The 21,475-nt window shown below is 35.1% G+C and overlaps 2 protein-coding genes across 5 annotated transcripts; both read right to left on the bottom strand.

Moving 5' to 3' along the window:
• Positions 1–302: 302 nt before the first annotated feature.
• LOC114378433 (structural maintenance of chromosomes protein 6A-like) lies at positions 303–4,168 on the bottom strand. Of its 4 annotated transcripts, XR_003659337.1 has the most exons (9): positions 3,722–4,168; positions 3,515–3,613; positions 3,292–3,397; positions 3,076–3,209; positions 2,352–2,407; positions 1,860–1,946; positions 1,593–1,786; positions 954–1,048; positions 303–593 (listed from the first exon to the last, which is right to left on the bottom strand). XR_003659337.1 is itself a non-coding variant. In XM_028337024.1 (6 exons), exons 1-6 carry the CDS (start codon positions 3,645–3,647, stop codon positions 536–538), a joined length of 582 nt encoding a protein of 193 aa, XP_028192825.1. In that variant the 5' UTR covers positions 3,648–4,167; the 3' UTR covers positions 303–535. The 4 variants fall into 4 exon arrangements, 1 of the variants encoding a protein (XP_028192825.1); XR_003659335.1 differs by having other exon boundaries at positions 3,515–4,166; XR_003659336.1 differs by having other exon boundaries at positions 549–593; positions 1,369–1,786; positions 3,515–4,167.
• Positions 4,169–5,107: 939 nt separating this feature from the next.
• On the bottom strand, positions 5,108–9,494 carry LOC114379716 (leucine-rich repeat receptor-like protein kinase TDR). Its single transcript, XM_028338401.1, has 2 exons — positions 6,448–9,494; positions 5,108–5,757 (listed from the first exon to the last, which is right to left on the bottom strand). The coding sequence occupies exons 1-2, from the start codon at positions 9,089–9,091 to the stop codon at positions 5,333–5,335; spliced, it is 3,069 nt and encodes a 1,022-aa protein (XP_028194202.1). The 5' UTR covers positions 9,092–9,494; the 3' UTR covers positions 5,108–5,332.
• Between the last annotated feature and the right edge of the window lie 11,981 nt (positions 9,495–21,475).

Genomic DNA, 21,475 nt, shown 5'->3' with positions numbered 1-21,475 from the left:
ATTTTCATTTACTTCCTATACACGGTGAAAAGTCTCTACTTCCCATAAAAAAAAACTCACAAAATAACAATTCTAATTGAAGAAAGGAGAGCAAAATATAAGATTAACTTAAAAGAATTGACAAAATAAATGTCTCTAATTGTGTTCTTGTGTTATACTTGCTTTCGTGAACTCTAAACAAGTTGAATATATTACGGTGACAAGATTTGATTCCACCAAAAAAGAAAGATTTAATATCGAGTGCTGAAGTACACATGAAATTCTCTTTTGAGAGGCAAATTTATGTTTTTTTTTCACCAATCAAAGCGAAGCACTTACCTGGAATATACTTTAAAGGATTAACTTAGACATAATTTTATCTATTTACATTACATAAAATGTATAAATCTGCCTTAAACATGCCCCTCCCAGACACAATAATGAAAAAAAATTGAAGCAAATAATTATCAGATAATGGACATGATTAAACGCAGAATCAGAAAAATACATTTTCATAGGGTTTCCCGAAGCCATAAATAAAGCAAATTACAAACAATCAAGAACGTGGAGCGGCTATTTGCACCTTCTTTATCCTGTCCCCTGCCCTCACCGAACTGCACATTTAGACAACAACAACAATACAGTCAAGAATCAAGATGGGGATTTGCAACTATTAGATTGAAATTTCAATGAACTAGGCTACTCAAGTACCTAATAACCATGAGACCTATGTCCAGATTTTTTTTAAAATCACAGTGCCATCTACATACTGCAAGCTTAATGTGCACGAAACCACCAGTATTGTTTGCAGTCATCAATAATAGAATTTCCTTTTTTTCTATTTTTCATGTTTTCTTTGATTATATATGAGTTCGTAAGTAATATCCTTTAGTATAGTACAGTACAATTCTTACAAGCCCAACATAACACAAGAATGTCTTCACAACAATCATGACTATTGTTGAAACAAATACCTAGTATCATGTGGAGTGATGAATATCCGCTGTGATCCATGTGCCTCAGCAAAATCAACTAGAGGGTCCAAGCTGATTTTTCGGCTTACTGCATCCTGAAGATTAAATCCAAATTCCATAGTAGGAAACATTATTAACAGATGTCTACATTTTATATAAAACGAAGTACAAACCATAGTTATCAATCCAGGATAGTAGCTAACATAAACACTAAAGCAGTATAGTGCATAGTGGGAAGACCACTATTTTGAAATTTCTTATACAATTTATGTAATTCATACTAAATACACAAATTCTCAAAGATTTAAAAACATATTAAAAAATCTTGACATGCTCATAATTAACAATAAAAACTTATAGGTTTTGGCACAAAGCAATAATCAAGTAAATAGTAACAAAGAAAGCCGTGACTAACCAAAAAGATGGAGAAAAAAGAAGTGAATGGGATTGGGTCTTTAGGATACCAATGCCCAAAAACAAGACCCTGGGAAACAGTAAACAGAGAACATAGTAGAGAGACAAATACACATAACACATTAACAGAAAACAGATTGATGAAAAAGAACAAGAGAAAACTAGGGGGGAAAGAACAGAGAATGAAAACAAGAGAGAAGTTAAAAAAGAAGCCAGATGGGTTGCCTGAGAGTCACTAGAGGGTCACAGGGGTCGGGCAGTAGTCACAAGTCAGGCCTGATAGTTGTGAACTTTGAAAGGATTTTCTACAAACTGAAACACTATTTTTACCCAAAACCGCTACCATAAAATGCCCCTCTGTGGGAAATGCTTTCCAGAAGATCATTGACTTGCTGAAGAAGCGTGACCTTGTAAAAGAACTGATTAATAAAGTGTCAGTGTTGCTTCTTGATAAGGCTTGTTGAAACAATAACATCAACATGAAGAGATAACCTTAAATTTATCTTTGTTATTCCCAGAATGCAAAAATTCTCTGCTTTTGTCTTGATTCATAATTACACATGGATTCTCCACATCAATCTGCAGAATGAATAGGTTCAAGAAGTTGCAAGAAAAAGAAAATCACTAAAAAAGGAAATAAAGGCATTGCTGAAGATTTATTTGTTATTAGGTGAATGCAATGATAGAGAATCTAACATTTAACCATGCATATGCAACAGAGGCTTTTGCTCAATGAATTCAACTAAGACAATTAAATAAAATAGGCCACTAAACATGACCTAATCACAACGCATAAGTACATCAGTTCTTCCCAGACAACAACCTTCATAAATTGGAAATCAGGCATGCCAAAAATAACACACTTTTTAAATTTATATCATGCTACAATGCAGCAAAGCATAAGAACAAGTTCAAAAGACATCCCATCCCATTAATACAACGTAGTACATTTAAAAAAGAAGTGTTATAGGAGAGAAAGCCTACATTAAAATGTTCAACGATTTCTAGAAGATCTGTTTTCCAACTGACAACCTTCCTTCCTGTCAACAATGTAAAATAATGGTATTCATTCTTTGCAAAAACAAGATGAATTACAGTCCTAAAAAGATCAAAACTGCAAATGGTACCTTTTCTACTATAGCTAGTGTTGACTCCATTCCTAATCTAAATCTCTAACTCTTCACAATATCCTTTATGTCCCAAATTTGTCATTTCATCAGTAAATTGACACATGATCTAAATTGTTTGGCTATTTTTTAATTCACTACTCGCTCTCAGGAGTTGAGTTCAAGGAGGATGATTGTCAGCACTAATGAGGTTGATGGACTCTATATCTCGTAGAGGATGAAGTTTTTTTAAGGTAAAAACTCAGTAACTTTATGTAGTCGATTTTTGTTCGTGAAGATGAAAAGGTATTGCTATGGCATTGTAGGCTAGGTCTACTTGAAACATTTATTGACTAGACTTCTTAAGATTAAAAAACTAAATATATTTTCTTATGAAGTTTGTCAACTTGCAAAGCATCATCATTCCTCTTATTCTCCTTAACCTTTAAAAAAATCTAGTCCATTTGCTTGACTTCATAGTGATGTTTGGAGACCGGATGGGCCCTATATCTCATGAAAATTAATGTGTTGTCAACTAAAACATCATAGCAGTAAGTAAAAAGCTTAGAACTGAAAACAAGCACAAACACAGGGCAACATACCTTGGTGGTCTTTTAATGTAGCAGAACTTGTTGATTCAGATATCCTACGTTCTACGATGATAACAGGACCATATATTTCAGGTTTAAAAGCACCCTCCCCTTCATTTTGAATTTCAACTTGGATGACAGCATCACTACGGAGAGACAATAGCAATTCTATGAGCAATGTGAACAAATTTGATCATTTAACCAAATGATAGGAAATGGCAGACTTACGTGGCGCCAGTTTTAATGAAATCCTTCAAAGTGGAAGTCCTTTGAGTCTCTTTGGCTCGACAGCCAAATGCAACACACAGTGCAGCTAGGATTGTACTCTTACCACCTGTATGTAAATGCCAGAGCCAAGCAAACAATGAATATATATTTTTCCTTAGAAAAGAAAAGAAAAAGAACAAATGTGTTTGTGTGGTATAAATAAGAAAAAGAAAAGAAAACTGACTTCCGTTTTGACCGGTGATGAAATTGACGTGGTTTCCGAACTCGGTCTCGTGTTTGGAATGGCACATGAAGTTCTCGAGTCGAAGTTGCTTGACGATGCCTGCGGTGGGTTGATGAAGAGTGTGGGAAACCATAGATAGAACTCAGAATTGAATTGAAATAAGTAACGAATGGAGTGAGTGATGAAGAAGAAAACGACGCGAATTACGAGGCAATCAGTGTGGAAGGAAGGAAGCAAAAGACTGAATGAATGGCGGGAAGGAAAAAGAAAGGCGAAGGTTTGGGGCTTTCGCGCTATTGGGTTGGGCTGGGATCTCAACTATCTACTTTGGGTTTAGCGAACGTTTATCTATCTCTATAGTCTACGAATATGGTGAATTCTCTCTTCTTTGTCAGATTCACTCCACCTCGACTTTCACCAGCACCACGGCCTTTGTCTTCCATGGTAGTTTTGGTTTCTGGAGTGAGGGTAGACGAGGAGGACACCAATTTTGAATCAGAAGATCCTCTCCTCACAGCAGTCACTAATGGCGATGCGAGCAAGTCATAGGAAATCAAGAATAAAGGAGAGAGACAAATAATAGGTGCTTCATGGAATTTTCTGGCCATTGATGTTTTTCCCTTTTTTCTCTCTTTCTTCTCTGTTAGTTTTCACACTATTATGGTGATTTTATTTTCATCTAAAAACAAAAATATTATTTACATTAAAATTAATTGCTGAATTTTCTTTATTTTATTTTATTTACTTTTTCTACTTATCTTTTCACATTCATACGGGGCGAGAGATCTTCACCTTCAACGGTGACTGCAACTACCGCATTCGTGCCTCATCCAAGGCATCAACTCCGACCTGCCTCATAAACAACATCATTTTGACATTTCTCACACCCAACATATGGATTTTGAAACCCAGAACAACACAAGATTTGACACTTGAGTTCCGTATAATCACCGTGTTTTCATTTTATTTAAGGTTGTTATTTTTATTTTATTTTTAAATTTTAGTTCGTTTAAAAAAATATTTTCATTAAATATATTTTTAAAAATTCAACCAAACACATTTTTAGCACAATTTTCTATTTCCAACGAAAATCTGACTCGTTTAAAAACCAATAAATCTAACGGATTATATTTCTTTCACACGGTGAGAGACCTAAATCACGTTAGCCGTCGCGTCAATACTAAGTCCCGTTTGCGGTGTTTCTTTAATTGCGAGTTGCAATTTTTTATAAAACAATAATCAATTTATAGTTTTTAAATATAATTTTAGTTATTTTTTCTTCCAATTTTTAGTTTGCAAATAATTTTTTTTTTAGAGTTTTTCATCCTGTAGTGATAATAGCAACAAAAGAATATAAGGAGTGCGTAATTTTTAAAACTAAACATTAAATTTATAAAATATTTTTTCTTAATTTAAAAAATGAATGTAAAAAAATTAATAGTGAGTTAAAAAATATTTGGTCTTTACTTTTGTTAAATACATTTTTTTAAAAAAATTACATTTAAAAATAAAAAACTCCCTACCATCCCCTCTCTGCTTTTAAACTCATTTAAAATTACATTAAACCCATACCTGCTAATGGGTGGATACTAGTGGGAGGCAACATGTGTCAGTCATTCATATGAGCTGCACACTTTTTAATATATAAGCATTAGCAAACAAGAGTCATAACAATATGTAACTGGAGAAAAAAAAACTAGAACAAGTAACACTTGAAATTCCATTGAAAGTAAAATAGAAAATGATTCTCCTATACCAATCCCCCACAATAAGAAAAATATCCAAAAAAAGAAAAATCATTTCAATCATATAAACACATTAACATTGATCCGCAATTGGCTTTTGTGGCAAAGGAATGTCACCACCAACAACCACATTGTCCCCAGCACATCGACCTAGAACACTATCAAGCAATTTCCTCTTTGGCTTGGCCTCTTGCAGCATCAACACAACATCCCTCATAGAAGGCCTATCCGCTGGGTTTCTACTGGTGCAAAGCAATGCAATTCTAAGCATTTGTATCATCTCTTCTCTCACTGAGGTGCACCCTGCCCCTGCATTCTTGTCCAATATGTCATCAATGCCATCTTTAGACTTTATCTTAGACCTAACCCAATCAACAACGCTGTTCCCATCGCCAAATTCTGCATCAACCGAACGTTTTCCACTTAGGATCTCCATCAACACCACTCCGTAGCTGTAAATGTCACTCTTTTCATCGACTTGAAGGGTGTAAGCATATTCTGCAAACCAACAAACAAACAAGACCCTTAATATTCAAGTACAATTAAATTAATGCCATAATAAGACAACAACAAACAGCATTAAACTTATTGTTCCAACCAAAGTCAGCATCCTAATGATTCAAAGCAGTTATGATAATTGACAATATTCTCTGTGGGCCCCAGTAAGATCAGTGAGAAAAGCAGGTCACGAAAGTTAAAAATAAATGAAAAGCTCTATCTCTTCTCTTCATGCGCAACAGTACACCGACCCATGCACCGAAATTGGTTAGGAAGAGTCCCTCATAGTCAATCCTCCCTATCACATTGCAACACACCATAACCTTAACTTGCCAGTTCCTGACATTATTGTTCACATTAATTTTTCTTTGTTTTGCTCTGTGGCAGTAGCATCTATAATTCTTTTTGTTCACACACCGATCGAGTAAAGATAAATAGATGGCAGGGGTTATTTAATTTGATAATTTCCAATACCATCAAGCTAGCAAGATTTATAACTAACCCGCATGCTAACAATATATAAAGCTCAACTCAAATCAAAACAATGCAATGCAACGCACAAACATAATAATATAATGAAGGTCTCACGAAATAAAAAAAAATACTGATTAATACTAGGGAGCACAGAAAAGAAAATTATACTATAGTAGTATGAAGGAACAAGAATAGTAAGGTGGTGGTGGTGGTGACCTGGAGCAATGTAGCCATAGGAACCGGCAATGACAGACATGGACTCGTCGGTCTGAATCAACTTGGCGACACCAAAATCTGCGACTCTGGCCTCCATCTCAGCGTCCAATAATATGTTACTAGGTTTGAGATCGCGATGCACGATGACGGGATCACAGTCGTGGTGAAGATAGCAGATTCCCTGAGCCACGCCCAAGGCGATCTTATACCTAGTGAACCAATCGGCGACCAAATTATCTCCTTTATTTTTGCCATGCAACCAATCATCCAAGTTTCCATTGGGCATGTACTCGTATAGCAGCATGGTGCACTCCTTGTTGCTGCAGCACCCTAACAACCTCACGATATTCCTGTGCCTCACGTTTCCCAACACCTCCACCTCTGCCAGAACCCCTCTCCTCCTTCTGATATTCTCCTTCTGCTTCCCCCACAGCTTCTTAACCGCTATGATCTCGCCACCTGGCATTTCCGATCTGTAAACCGTTCCCGTGGATCCCATCCCCAGTATCTTATCGGACATCGACAAACACTCCAGCACGTCCTCCGCCGTGAAATTCAAACGCTGGAACGCCGTTAACTTCCACGGTCCCACCTCGTCGCCGAAACGCCGGTTGTAGTTCGCGTGAAAGCAGCGCGTTCCGGCGACGAGCACGAAGAGGCCGATTCCGAACGCCGCCGCGACGATCCACACAATTGCACCGGCAGTTCGCTTCGGCTGCTGTCGCCTGACGTCGACCTGGTTGTCGGCGGCGGAGAGGGCGTCGGCTGCGCAGGGTTTGGCCAACACGCCGCCGCATAGGCCCTGGTTGCCGGAGTAGGAGGAAGGATGTAGGTTCGGGAAAATGCCGGTCGACGGAATTGGACCGGTGAGGGAGTTGAAGCTGACGTTGAAATTCTCGAGCGTTGAGCAGTTGTTGAAGTTCGAAGGAATGGTTCCGGTGAGTGAATTGTGAGAGAGATCAACGTCGGTGATGGAAGGGAGAGCTGAGATTTCCCAGGGAATGATACCGGTGAGTGAGTTTCGACTCAGATTCAGTAAAATCAACTTCTGGCAGTGTCCAACGTCCCAAGGAATCGTACCGTTGATGGAATTTCCCTGCAGTTCGAGCTTATACAATGCCTGGCACCCTATGAAATCAGGAATTTGACCAGTGATGTTCGACGAAGCAGCAGAGAAGATCGCAAGATTAGTAGCATTCCAAATAGAGGCCGGTAGTGAGGTTCCGAAGGAGTTTCCGGAGATGTTGAAGTACTGCAAGTTACCTAAGCGTTCCGGAATTTGACCACGGAAGTTGTTGGTGCTGATATCTAGAAACGTTAGGTTAGGGAGGAGCGTGAGGCCTTCGGGGATTGAACCGCTGAGGAAATTGTTTTGGATGCGAACCCTAGCGAGTGAGGTGCAGTTGGAAAGGGACGGTGGGAGAGAACCGGTGAATCTGTTGAGGAAGAGTATGAGTCTGACGAGCTTGTTACCTTTGCACACATTTTCAGGGATTGGACCTTCGAGTGAGTTTGTGGAAACGTCGAGTTTCAGCAGTAAGCCGTTGGAGCCAAGTTGCTGAGGGAGGGTTCCAGTGAGTGAGTTGTTGAAGAGGAACAGAGTGTCGAGCTTAGGTAGTTCTCCAATTCCCTGTGGTATTTCTCCTGTGAGGTTGTTGTCCATTAGGTTGAGCGTGGTTAGTTCGGTTAGCATGGTGACTTGAGTGGGGATTGGCCCAGTGAGTTCGTTGTCTGAGAGGTCAAGGCCTTTAAGGGACTTCAATTTTCCTATGGTTGATGGTATTTCCCCTGTTAACCTGTTCTTGAACAGCAGAAGTGTCTCCAGCTTGGTGAGGTTTCCCAGCTCCGGAATCACGTTCCCTGAAATGTTAGTGCTTGAGATGTCCAAGTATTTGAGGTTATAGAGCAATGCGAGTTCTGAGGGTAGTGTTCCTGAGAAATTGTTGTATCCAATTTCCAAGTGTTCTAGTTCAGCCAAGTGGCCTAGTTGGGGAGGGAGTGGACCTTCCAAGGCATTACCGGCTATGTCTAGAAACTTGAGTCTCGGGAAAGTGCCGTAACTTGGTGGAATCCCGTCGCTGAAGTAACTTCCGCCCAGGTTCAGTTGTTCGAGGAAACGAAGGGTGGTTAACTCTTGGGGGAGAGGGCCGGTGAAGCTGTTGCTGTAGGCGTTGAAGTGCCTGAGGAACTTGAGTTTTGATATACCCGGTGGGAAGGTTGAGTTGAAGGAATTGTGGCTGATGTCTAGTGTTCTCAGTTCTGTTAGTTCGAAAATGGCGTATTGGAAACTGCCGGTAAAGTCATTTCCACTGAGGTTAAGGTGGTTTAAGGTGGAAAGGTGGCGGATTTGGGGGGAGATAGTGCCGGAGAGATTGAGGTGGGAGAGGTCTAGGGTGGTGATTTGTGATGTCTTGGAGTGGCATGTGATGGCTCTCCAGGAACACCATATTGGGTGTTGGGGATTGGAGGGGGAGGGGGAGGGGTCCCAGTCATGGAGGTTATTGAGAGGGTCTAGGAGGGACGATTTTATGGAGAGGAGGGCGATGAGTTGGAGGGACAAGGGGGTTGTGGCAGAGAGAACTAGGAGTAGGTGTGTTTGGCAGAGGAAGGAGAATGTGATGAGAAAGAGAAGAAAAGGTTTCATGGTTTTGGGGTGTTGGGAGTTGTGGATGAGAAGGGGGTGGTGTTCAAAGGGGTAAATTTAAGGGAGGGAAGGTTTTGATGAGGATGGCAATCGCTTTTTCGGAGTGCAGGGTGCAGAGGGAGTTTCATCATGATAATTTGCTTCAGTGGGTTTTTTTGGTGGCACTGCTAGCTAGACATCAGAGAGAGAGAGAGAGTGATGAGAGAGAAACTAACTGCTACTTCTTCCGCTTCATCTTCTATTATACAACACCACCATCCATCTACACCCTCCTCTCTACGGTCCAGTCCCTTTATTTGAAGCTCCTACACCATCATCTCACTTTCTCTATCTATCTAATTTTTCTTTTTCTTACCTCAGTATTCTACCTTTGTCTGCTATCTCCACTCATACTTTTAATTTTCTTGGAATTCTTTTCTCCTTTTCTTTTGCTCCCACTTTTCATCATTCCCTTGTTTCCTTTATCTTTGCCTAACAAATCGATAAATATGTGCAACAGTGACATTGTCTCTCGCAGGATCCAAGAAAGCCATCCTCAATTTCCCACCATATTACCCCAAACCATTATTTTAAATAAACCCCCCCATTTTCTTTTTCTTTAGTTTTCTCTTCTTTATGTATATGTATGGAGGCTTTATTTTCTGCTTTATTTTTTTCCCCTCTCTTCATTCTTTTCCTTTATGGTGGTATTTTCGGGCTTTGGTTCTATCTTAATATTCCTTGGTTCCAGCATGGAGATTCAGGTGAGAACCTTGTCCAAAACAGTTAAGTATGGACCACAAATATTCTAAATTGGCTAACACCAGCATGTCTGCATAATCCCAATCACGGAATGCAGTGTCCATACACGCAAATCTATAGCTATAGCTACATAAAATAAATCATTTACCCATACATTATAGTGACAAGATTTTGGGACCAAATTTGGATGATCATTAGACCCTTACTTGGACGTATTGGACGCAAAGAGAACGTACTTACCAAACTTTCTCAGTTTTAAACAAATGAAAATAATCTTGAACCAGCCAAACAAAACAATGATATGCAACAAAATGATCTAATTGTCCAGTCTCTTTCTGTCCTTATAATTGGTTCTAACAAACTTGTGCAAATGTGCAAGGAATGCATTTCCCAGAGAACACATCAAACAAATTCCGAATTGAATTACATTCACCCCCACCACACACACACACACACACACACACAAAACCCTATATTTTTGTCACCCCCAAATGCAGTCCGGTATGGTACATATTAAGTCATTTATCCTTGTTTTGTTTTATACTATATATATCAATGCCACTTTATGATTGGAGAAGAAAGAATAGCACATTATTATTTTCATAATTTGTTATGCCCCAATTTTAGAATGATGGTGTGATATATTTATTTTGTAGGATATCTTGTAGTTTTTTTTTTTGGTAATGTAAGATATTTTCTAGTCTGAGACTCAAAAACTAATTTTTCAATATAAAAGATTCATTCTCATTAAATATTCTCTCATACAAGTATGATATATTTTTGTTTGATATCTTGGTTAGAAAAGTATGAGCTGAGAGATCTTTAAAATTAATGAAAAGATTATATTCTTTCATGAAATTACGTGTTGATTTATATAAATGTATAAATATGAATAAACATAATTCTTTATCAAGAGTCATAAAATATTCTTTGAAAGGTTAAAATTTTTCACTAACAAATAAGAGATAGTTTATTTAACATAAGAAAAAACATAATAAAACAAAGAACTTACCAAATTCTTTATATCTAAATTATTTCGTTTAATTCTTATGGATACAGAGAATTAAGAAAATTATTATTGTATAAATAGTTATTGACGACATGCTTGATTAGTCGAATGAGCAAACCATAATAAGGAACTCCATTGTATCTTTATGGAGATTCGCTGCATAGGTTGGCGGAGGAAAATTGATCGACCTAAAAGTTAATATTTACATACGCCTTGTAGACTTGTGTTTTATCTTTTGTTGTATATCATCACTCCTTATTGAATAGGAAAAAAAAATGAACTTAATTGTTTTTATGTACTTTGAAAATGTTTAAAGTAAAATAACAAGAAAAATGTTAAACATCATTTCTTTTATAGACGAATCTAACATGTTATTAGTTATACATTTATAGCTGACACTATTTTATATCCACAAACTCATGTATGTGGTTTAGCCAGACCGTGGGAGTAATTGGCCATTGTTTTGTAGAAATTTTTTCTTACAAACTAAGAAATTGAAAAGAAAAATGTCAAGCATATTCTCTGACCTGAATTGGCGCGGGTGTTTGAAATTCAAGATAATGGTTTTGTCAATTTCAAAGCATCAGTGAAAAGAATGTCATACAATGATGGGTTCATTGCCGATGCTTAACTAATACTACTATATTAAATACCGAATATGCTTAAATTTTGTCGCTTTTTTAGCACAGTTTGACTTCACTAAAGCAATACTATGATGGGCAATTACTACTTTCTATCATTAACGTCATTAAAGTATTTCTTAAGATAAGAATAAAGCTTCAAACACAATCATCCTCATCCCAATTTGTTACAGACTTGTGCATGCTGCCATCCAACATCTTTTTCTTCCTCTAAATCGCATGTCTCATTATCTTTTAGAGAAAATTACACTCCTATTTTCTATGTTTTTTTTTAATTACACTTTACGTTTCTCCTTTGTTTATCTTAAAAAAAAATTAATTATCTAACTCGTATTAAACTTAGATTTTTGTTTCCTAAATATTGTTTAACAATTTAATAGAAAGTAGATACATGCTGATCACATTATTTTTAATGAAAATTTATATCTAAAACATTATCATCTTCTTCCTCACACTTACACTTCTTGTGTTTTTTTCAAATTTCACTCGACACCCATTCTTTTTTGCACCCTGCAAAAAAATTTCTTAATTGTTTAGCTCACATTACACTCATAGTCCCTCCGTCCTAAACACCGTTTAATAATTTAACAGAAAGTAGGTACTCGTTGGTCACATGATTTTTAATAAAAATTTATGTTTAAAATACCCTCATTTTCTTTCTCTTAACTCCAAAAGACATGAGATTATTTTCAACTTAAAAATATTTTAACACTCTTTCTTTTTTTTTCTTTTTTCTCCATTGAACGTGAATCCAACTTTTTGTTGGACGTGAATTCACCTTGTTGGTACGTATGTGTTAACGCATTTTTTTCTTTTTTTTAGTTCAACTTTTTTTGTGTGTGTTGGATCATTTGGTTACTGTATTTTTGTTGAATGTGCTATCAACAATGCCTATTGATTGAATATGGTCTTATGCTTCAAATTTTAGTATTTTGCTCTTGCATTTATGTTTTAACTCATTTCTTTGAAATATTTATTTTTAATGACTAGTTGTTAGATATAATATCTCAATCAAGAGTTGCATCTTCTTCAAGTATTAGCAATAATGAAGTAAGAGTCAAATATTAAAGGAAAAATTATTATTGCTTTAAGAAAAGTTTATTCACAGGATCAATTATTAATTCGTTATTGAATATTTAATAAAAATGTTAGGACAATTTCGTCTACTCACATATTTCAATTTAAGTTAGTTAACTATGTTAATAGTAAAAGATAAAAGTAATGTGAAAGAAGAAATATCAAATGTAATTTGAGAAAAACATAAGGAATGTAAGTGTAATAAAAATGTTAAGACAATTTCGTTTGTTCATATATTTCAATTGAGGTTAGTTAATATCTTTAACAAGAGCGTTAATAGTAATGTAAAAAAAGAAAAAAATATCAAATATAATTAAAAAAAATACAAATGTAATTTATTCTTATCTTTATTTTCCTCGTCACTGGTATCGGCGGTTCCATGCTAGTATTATATACATTTTAAATGTTTTGACTTTAAGAGTAATTTTGTCATCTACATATATCAGAAATTATATTTGAAGGAGTATTCTAAAATGATTTTCTTATTTTTATTGAAAAATGTCTTTTTAAATTACTGTATAGTGTATACAAAAATGATTTTACACTCAAACACCCACTAATAGCGATCCATGAGTCCATGACATGCTTTAAAAACTCATCGGAGTGAGAATTTAGGATCAGAATTCAGATGTATGTAGAAAGCAACTCGTTTGGCTAGGTAGCAGAAGGACCATGAAATGCTGATTATTATAAGAATAAGCGATAGAACACCAAAAAGGCTAATTGCGCCGTACTAGTTGGGGGATTCGTATGTCTCATAGTTTTGCGAACAGAATATTCATGAATGATGTCAGAAAAATAACTATTCAAAACTAGTCATGCATAATTTCTCGATTATATGATGCATGAACGTGTTTAAGAGACACTGTTGCACGTTTTCAATTTGAATAATAATAAATTGAGCTTTGAGATGGAATGAATTTTTATTTATTCTATCTCTTCTCTAGACTCATATATAAATAAAAATAATTAATTTTATATTTATTAAAAAAATTAATTAATTTTATTAATCTTTAATAAATAATAAAATTATTTTTAAAACATTTTTTTTATTAAAATTTGATATCATAAATAAAAAAATTATTAATAAAAAATTATAATTAAATAAAGAATATTTTAGAAATAATAATATTAAATAAGATAAAATTAATTAAATTTATTTATATTTTACTCCAGTATATAAAATTATTTTTTTGTTTATATATAAATTTAGAGGAGGAGTAATACTCATAAAGCTGAAATTAATGTACTACACTACTACTATATAGAGAAACATGATATTTTATTATTTTTAAGTGGAAGTTTTTGGACAATTGCACGGTACAAACATCTTATTGAAATCCTAGTGTACCTGTTCTATCATGGGATGTCAATATCATGGAACATTTTTCTTTTAAATTAATAGAAAGAAAAATATTTATTTCTTGGTATTATATATACAATTGTGATTCTTGAACATTGAAATCACTTCAAAAGTATATTTTTAATTAGATCAATTCAAGAGTGGATCACCTATAAAAGTGATCTATTTTAAACCATAATGTTCAATAATGTGTATATTTTATCATAGACCCTTTCCATCATAACATTTCTCTTTCCCTTTCAATTTCTTACCTCCAACCTCCAACCACGGTTCATCACTACCAGCAGCAATTTATGGCACAGATTTTTTTCCCTTTCCTCTGCGACAACAACCAAAGATGGAGATGGAACAACGTCATCATCTGAACTTTGTTTTTTTCAATCAAGCAAGAAGACACTTCCAAAGGAAACAAAAGAACATCAACATCCAAGTGATTAACATCATCCATTCTCCATAATCCAATTCAATGCTTCTCACAAAACAATTAATAAATCTTCACACTGATTAAATTCCAAATTCATTCACAATCAAATGTTTTTTTTCTTCTTATTTGCTGATTTAACTCACAAATCCAATTCAAGCGAAGAAATTGTGAAAAAGCTACAAGATTCTCAACAAACCCATCCAATCTCCCCTTTTCTCTTATTACACCACCGCACCCCAATCCACGTCCCGCTCCACGTTTCCAAAACCTCTGTTCACAATCTATAAGATTCACTTTCGTTATAGCTTCAAAATAAAAGTTCATCTGAAGATAGAGAAAGGATCGATTGTGAAAGGGAAAACGAGAGAAATATGATCAAATCACATGAAGTAGAAAAAGATATTGAAGTTTACGAAACGTTGTCGATTTCCGATAGACAGTGGTTGTTATGTTTCATTTTGGAATGAGATTAATCTAAAGGTTTAAATTTATAATCTATTTTAAACCATTTAAAATACTGGTCATCGAAGTAATACTCTTTTAATTAATACTTAAAAAAAATGAAGTTTCAATCTTTTTTTATTTATTTTTAAACCTTAATATATAGAGATATTCATAAAATTGTAACGAGTGATATACATCAATACCTAATAGTCTATCAAATTTACATTTTCTCCTCTTTTATGTCTATATTTTTTTAAGTTTCTACACATCATTTTACACCTAAATGTCACTTCACATTCCTTTAATACTTGTTCATTCTGTTGGTAATCTGCTAACATTAGTCATAAAATGATAGCAAGCACTTTGGATTAAACGCCATGCTGTACATCTCACTCAGACTTGAATTTGTTTTCTTTCATGTGGCATCAGATTCAAATTGTAGGGTGATGAGAGGACATTTTCACAGTTCAAGAAATCTACATGGAAGAGCTTTCGTCATTTACAGCTAGCTCTTAGCATGAGCAGAGAGCATGTGTCCGTGCATGTCTTTTCCCAACTATGTACAATGAAAACGATAATGGTGAATAAAACAAAAATTAGAACAGGGACAGATTGTAAGAAAAAAACAAAAGGGTCATGCAAGGAGGAAACGTACGTACACGTATAGTATATATATATGGTCACGTTTTTGAGGGCATAAAGGGAATCTTAAGTACTGATGTACATTTCCTACGTATGAAGGGGATCCTAAAGCGAAGGGAGCGTTATGGTAAGGTAAAGAACAGTAGAGTTGAGGTGTTGGGACATTTTGAAACTTGAAAAATGAGTTCAAAGGTTTGGTGAAATGACCAAAACAGGTACTCCACAGTTCTGATAGGCACATGTCTGTGAAGTGTGGAGTGGGGCTAAGAAAAACATTGGCAGAGGCAGAGGCCACGCCACAGTTCACAGCAGTAGTTGGGACCCAATTGGGGCATTGGCTTGCTGGAGAGTGCTCTCGTGGGCACCACAACCCCTTTGATCTGTCTCCCTTATACCCCTCATACTTTCTCCCTAAGATCGATGTTACACAATCCGAAATTCATTTATATATTTTTGTTCATTTATTAGGAGAATTTGATTTCTATCTCAGTGTAAAAAAAAATTCACACCAATGAGAAATCATATTGAGGATGATGGGTTATGCATGCCAAAACTTGTGCTTATGTCATCTTAATAAAATAAGTTATGATTAGTAGCGTGATTACTACTGTTATTGTTTAATCTCGATCTTTTTCAAAATGTAATTGATGATAAGTGATGTATATGTGCTCATTCAAAATGTATCATTTTGTGACAAATATGTAGAATTTCTTAGTTAAACAAAAATGAAATATAAAACGACTTTGGAGAAAAATTAGTTTAACGATTTAGTAGTTTGATTTTGCCCCCATTCCTAGGAACTGTCTGAAATATCTGCATGGTGATTATCCTCTCAAAAAGCACGATTCAGGACATATCTGAAATGGACCAAACTTAAATGCATATATCCAGGGCAGATAACAAAAATGACAAAGCACAATAGCCCCCCATATATGAATCACAATTCAGTTCTACAAAATATCTTTTTGTTCTCACGAAAGCATGATCAAAAGATTCCCACTACTTGCATGGCTTGTAATCATTAGTATTCACCAATTTGAAAAGATGCATATTTTTGTGTAGGCATGGTTTGGAATTGGCATGGCATGATGGAAACTGGAAAGAGGCACTGATAGCACACTCTATGTCAATAGCCAAAGCCAATGACTATGAGTATGAGGCTATAGTGCTATGTATGGTGTGGTGAGGCAGAAACAGAAGCAGAGGAGTGAGCATGATCAATGAGGGGCATGACTAATGTTGATGACCCTACCATTCATTTTGATTGACTCATGTGCCATGATGGTTAGGATAGCAAACCCTTCCCCACCCCAAGCGTGATTTCCTCTCAATTTCTTCAACTCTTCACCCCTCTCAGGCTCAACTTTCCTCTTCACTCACTACCAATTTAAATTTTGTCTCTACTCTTTCAAACCATATATTAAAATTAAAATATATAAAATCACCTATATGTGCACTTGGTGGACAAACAAAACAGGTTGGTTTGAACAGATTATGGATTGTGAGTGGAAACTGCAACAGTACATATGTACAGCCCTGACATCACCGCAATGTTTTCTTTATATCTCATGGCGTGACTTCCCTAGTTTTGGGCTGCTACATCACTAATAATGTAGTGGCGGAGGTTACTTCCCACAACATTTCTCAGTGAGATATTTTAGGACCAAATAGTTTCATATTTAGAATTTAATTAATCAATAATTCAAAATATACTTGAGAATGAATAATAATGTCGATAATGTTACATTATTATAATTATTCGATTGATTAATATGATATGGTTGCCGGGTAATTATGTTTCTTAAGCGTATGGGCGTGTGGACAGGGGTTGAATCCTAGGCCTGTGTATTAGTAAGAATGCCAATGGAGAAAGGTTAGAGAAAAGTTAGTTTCTTAAATGAATTTTAGAATTTTAAAAGATTAATCCTAATTCTCAACTGAAGATGTCTATGGCTCATGGTTGGGTAGTGGGTAGGGGTTGAAGTCAAAGAACTTAGTAACAACTAATTATAAACTTAATTATTCTACTTTGTATTAGTGTGTGTGATGTTTATAAAAGTCAGTGTTTTTAGTTCTCTTAGAAAGTCTGTTTCTGAAAACTAGACCTTAATTATCAGCATGACAATTGTCTCTGTATATAGTTATCTATTCTGCTGTTTTTAAATTTCCACAAGTTTGGAAGCCATTTAGGAGTGAGGTAGTGATAAAAGGCTCCAATTGAATAATTTAAAAGAGGTTACAGGTTAAAAGCTAAAAGTTCAGTACGAGTGTGACCATGGTAACCAAAACAATTAAAAAAATGTACCCCATGATGTTTGGAGTTAAGAGGTCTCCCATAAATGTCGATTAATTATACGTTCCTTAATTAATTGTTACGGATAATCAATGTAACATCCGTCCTTTGACATAAATACAGTCTATAATTAACCAAACCTCTGAGAGGCACAATTCAAGATAGAGATATTCACTTCAAAATCAGAGTATGAATTGAATGCAATGCAGAGAAAATCATGCACGTTCCTATGTATGCCTAAAAGGAAGAGAAGAAAAAGGGTACTATGGTTGGGCTAGTGAATGTCTAGAATATGGCATGGGGCAGTATATGTTGTGTCCTCGGAAAAATAGAGACCCAAGAACCGCAGACATCTCAATGTTATTAACAGTTTTTATGGCTTTTTCTTTTGCATGCATCAACCTCTATTCCTATTCTATTTTATGGGCAGTGAGGAAAGCAAATTAAGGCTATGAAAGCTGTAAAAGGACAAGACAGCATGCAGAGAGAGAGATACATACAAAACGGAAACTGTTATGAGAATAGAGAGAATTAGAGAGTTAGGTCCACAAGGGAATGATGAAAAAGTTTGAAACCTATACTCAAGAGGGAGAATGAGGTGGGTGGCAAAAGTGGGTTTGGTTTGGGGTCCAGCCACATTCTTTTTGCAGAGAATAACAGTGTCCTTGCATTGCACTCCTTAATATTAGTCTTTGACTTAACAGTTTTTACCCCCCTTCTCTTTCTCTCTTGTAATGTGCTTGTCTCAGTCTCTTTTTAGTTTGCGTTATTATTTTAATTATGATAATTTCTAATCAAAGTGGAGAACAGAATAATGAGGGTTTGAAGAAGAGTGAAGTGAGAGCATGTGACACCTTTCCTCTAAGTCAAGATTCATCAGACTTAACCCAAGTCTAACTCACTGTTACACCCCTAACGGAATGGAATGCGCGTTACACTCGTCAAATTCAATCATTCACAACTTAAATTGCTACCATTATATTGTTAATTAAATATAGACCAAAACTGTAAATTCTTCATCACATACAATAAATTTTTAGATAATTTAGGATTATTATAATCACATTTTGCATGACATATAGGTCATTGGATGTTATTAATTCTTTTTTCATAAGTTAAAAAGATTAATCCATGTTACATAGATGATATTGGTCGAGATTACATATGGTAGTCCATACTACCTAATAATTTTTTTTCCTGAAACTTTACTATTATCATTATTATTAAATTAACAATTCTTATTATATACTAGTACTATATATTATTCCCTAAGAGGTTATATCATTTATGTTAATTCCTCAACAAATCCAGCCATTTGTGTTGTGTTACAAAAAGTTTTGCTCATTAGAATTTTGGCTACCTACTTATATAATTGGGGAGCTGTTATCCTCCCAAGCTACAACCTTTTTTTAACATTAATTTAATTTTATAATAGCAGTGGCTCAACTATGTCTATTATGACGCACTCTGGAAGAGTTCTAGTCTTTTCACCACAGGGTGATCAGTGTTTGATTTAATCTATTTTGAAAAGCAATTTAGAACTTATATGGATGGTCTCATCACAAAAAGATAAAGAACAAATATCTACACTTAGTGATGAAGGATACGTATCATTTAAACAAGCTTAAATAAAATTCGGAATGCTATATACTTTTTGGTTTAGCAGATGTTATTTATATGGAAGAAATAGTATATAAAAAAATGTGAAAGTATTGTAACTTAATTAAAGAGGAATAAATTTAGATTAGCATAAAAAAATGAATGAAAGACTTATAGCAGGCCCACCACTGATCCACCACCGAAAACAACTAAAAATAAGACAAGGAAAAAATGAAGACAAGAGAAACAAAAATAAAAGATCACATTGAAAAGGAAGGAAGTTAACTGCATCCAACTTAATCTATAATTGAAAACAAAGTAAAGGGAAAAAGAAAAAAAAAAGACAGGTTCATTGGCTAATGGGCGAGATATTAGTTGTATATCACGTAAAAATAAACCAAACTTTTGTTGGCAAGTTAGAAAAAGTTGGAGAGGATAATTAGGAGATAGATGATAGATCCATGTGATCAATAACTCTTAGTGATGAGGAATTTGAAACCTTTGCTTTGGCTGTTGGTGAACCTTTATGAGACCTTAGGTGAATTTAACTAAAGCAAAGTTATCAAGAGAACTTAAGAGTATACGGTCCCATTATAATCATTACACATGTCATGTTTTATCATATTCATACGGTGTTTGTTGCAAAAAAGATGCTTTAACACGAGATATGAGAGAGCACTGCTAGTTATTTGCGAGTATGAGAAGAGGTGAATAGACAGGCAAATGATTTAGACCTTCTAAAGTAATGTGATAAAGCATAATGGTAATGGAATTTAGAGTCTCTTTTTGGGAGGGGGTGGGGGAGGAGAGAGAGAGAATTGGGAAATTTTCCTCAATATTTCAATGAAGTTAAAAAAATTGTCATATCCTCAGCTTTCCTTTTCATGTTGATATATTTGGTCAATAATGTCGATGCCAGGCCAGTGTTTGCATAATAACACAACGAATCATTTCTTAACTCCAGCATTTTATTAACACTAGGCTCATTTATATTTGCATGCATGACATTCAAGCTTGCTTATATCAACATTTCGAATATGAACAATTTCATTTTGTTTCTTTCTTTACTTTTTCCTTTTTTAAATCCTAATGCATCAGGGCACAAAATTTGGATAGATAATAGATATTAAAATGAAAAAACATTGCGAGGGAAAAAGGGAAAATGGACCACCTCCATGTGGAGATTCAGATTGCCACTATGCCGAAGTTCAAGTAACACTTAAATTGTTTTATTTGGTTGTTCTGATTCTCATATCTTTGAGAATTGACATGGCTTGACTTCATTGACCAAGGAGTGCCATTCTTCTTTCCTTTTTTTTGTTTTCCCTCATTAAATAATTACTAGAACAAAAATGTCCTTTACCATTTCGTCCTTATGCAGCTAAAATGAACACCACCCGTCACACTTTCTTAATCAACGACATAAATATATGATTAATTAAGCATATCTTCCAAAATATTCATCACGATAAAGTTAAACAATTGGCACCAAAAGTTTAGTTATCTTTTTCTGTGTGTGATTTCAATCTTGGTGTTTCTATCTTCCCTGAACATGTGTCAGAGGCAGCCATGCAATGTTGCAAAATCAAGCAAAAAATGAGACTGTAGTGAAGTCCACCAAAGAATCCAACCTCTTAAGCAAAACTCAAAAGATAACATCATTCGGTTTTAGAAGATGGAACTCACTTTATAATTTTGGTCGTTGGATACTCGGCTAAAATCCTAGTCTGCATTTTAATCATAAGCTTCATCTCCTCTTTCTACTTCTCTTTTCTAAGCTTTCAAAGATTATAATTACCATTGTTGATAATTTCTAGTGACATTGGAGGCCAACAAACATACCCGTGGCGGTGGGTGTCCTATGAATCATCACCTTTGTTTCTTTCTAGCCATTTCCATCATCACTGTGTTGCTTTTGGTGAATTGGTTTTGACTTTTGAAATTTCTGCCTCACTTATATGACAGATACACTGACAGATATCTATGCTCCTCAAAAGTCTTAATTAAAACGTCCATTTTTTTTATCTCCAAATTTTCAATCACGATACGAGGATTTAACAATTTTAATAGTATTATATATGCCTAGAAATTCCATTTAGTGAATAGAAAGCCACCTTTATTCCTCTCGAGGGTTGCCACGATTATTTTTGC

This window comes from Glycine soja, chromosome 12 (assembly GCF_004193775.1).
Source record: "Glycine soja cultivar W05 chromosome 12, ASM419377v2, whole genome shotgun sequence".
Classification (NCBI taxonomy): domain Eukaryota; kingdom Viridiplantae; phylum Streptophyta; class Magnoliopsida; order Fabales; family Fabaceae; genus Glycine; species Glycine soja.
The sequence above is the reverse complement of the archived record's forward strand: the minus strand, read 5'-3'. Positions and strand labels throughout refer to the sequence as shown.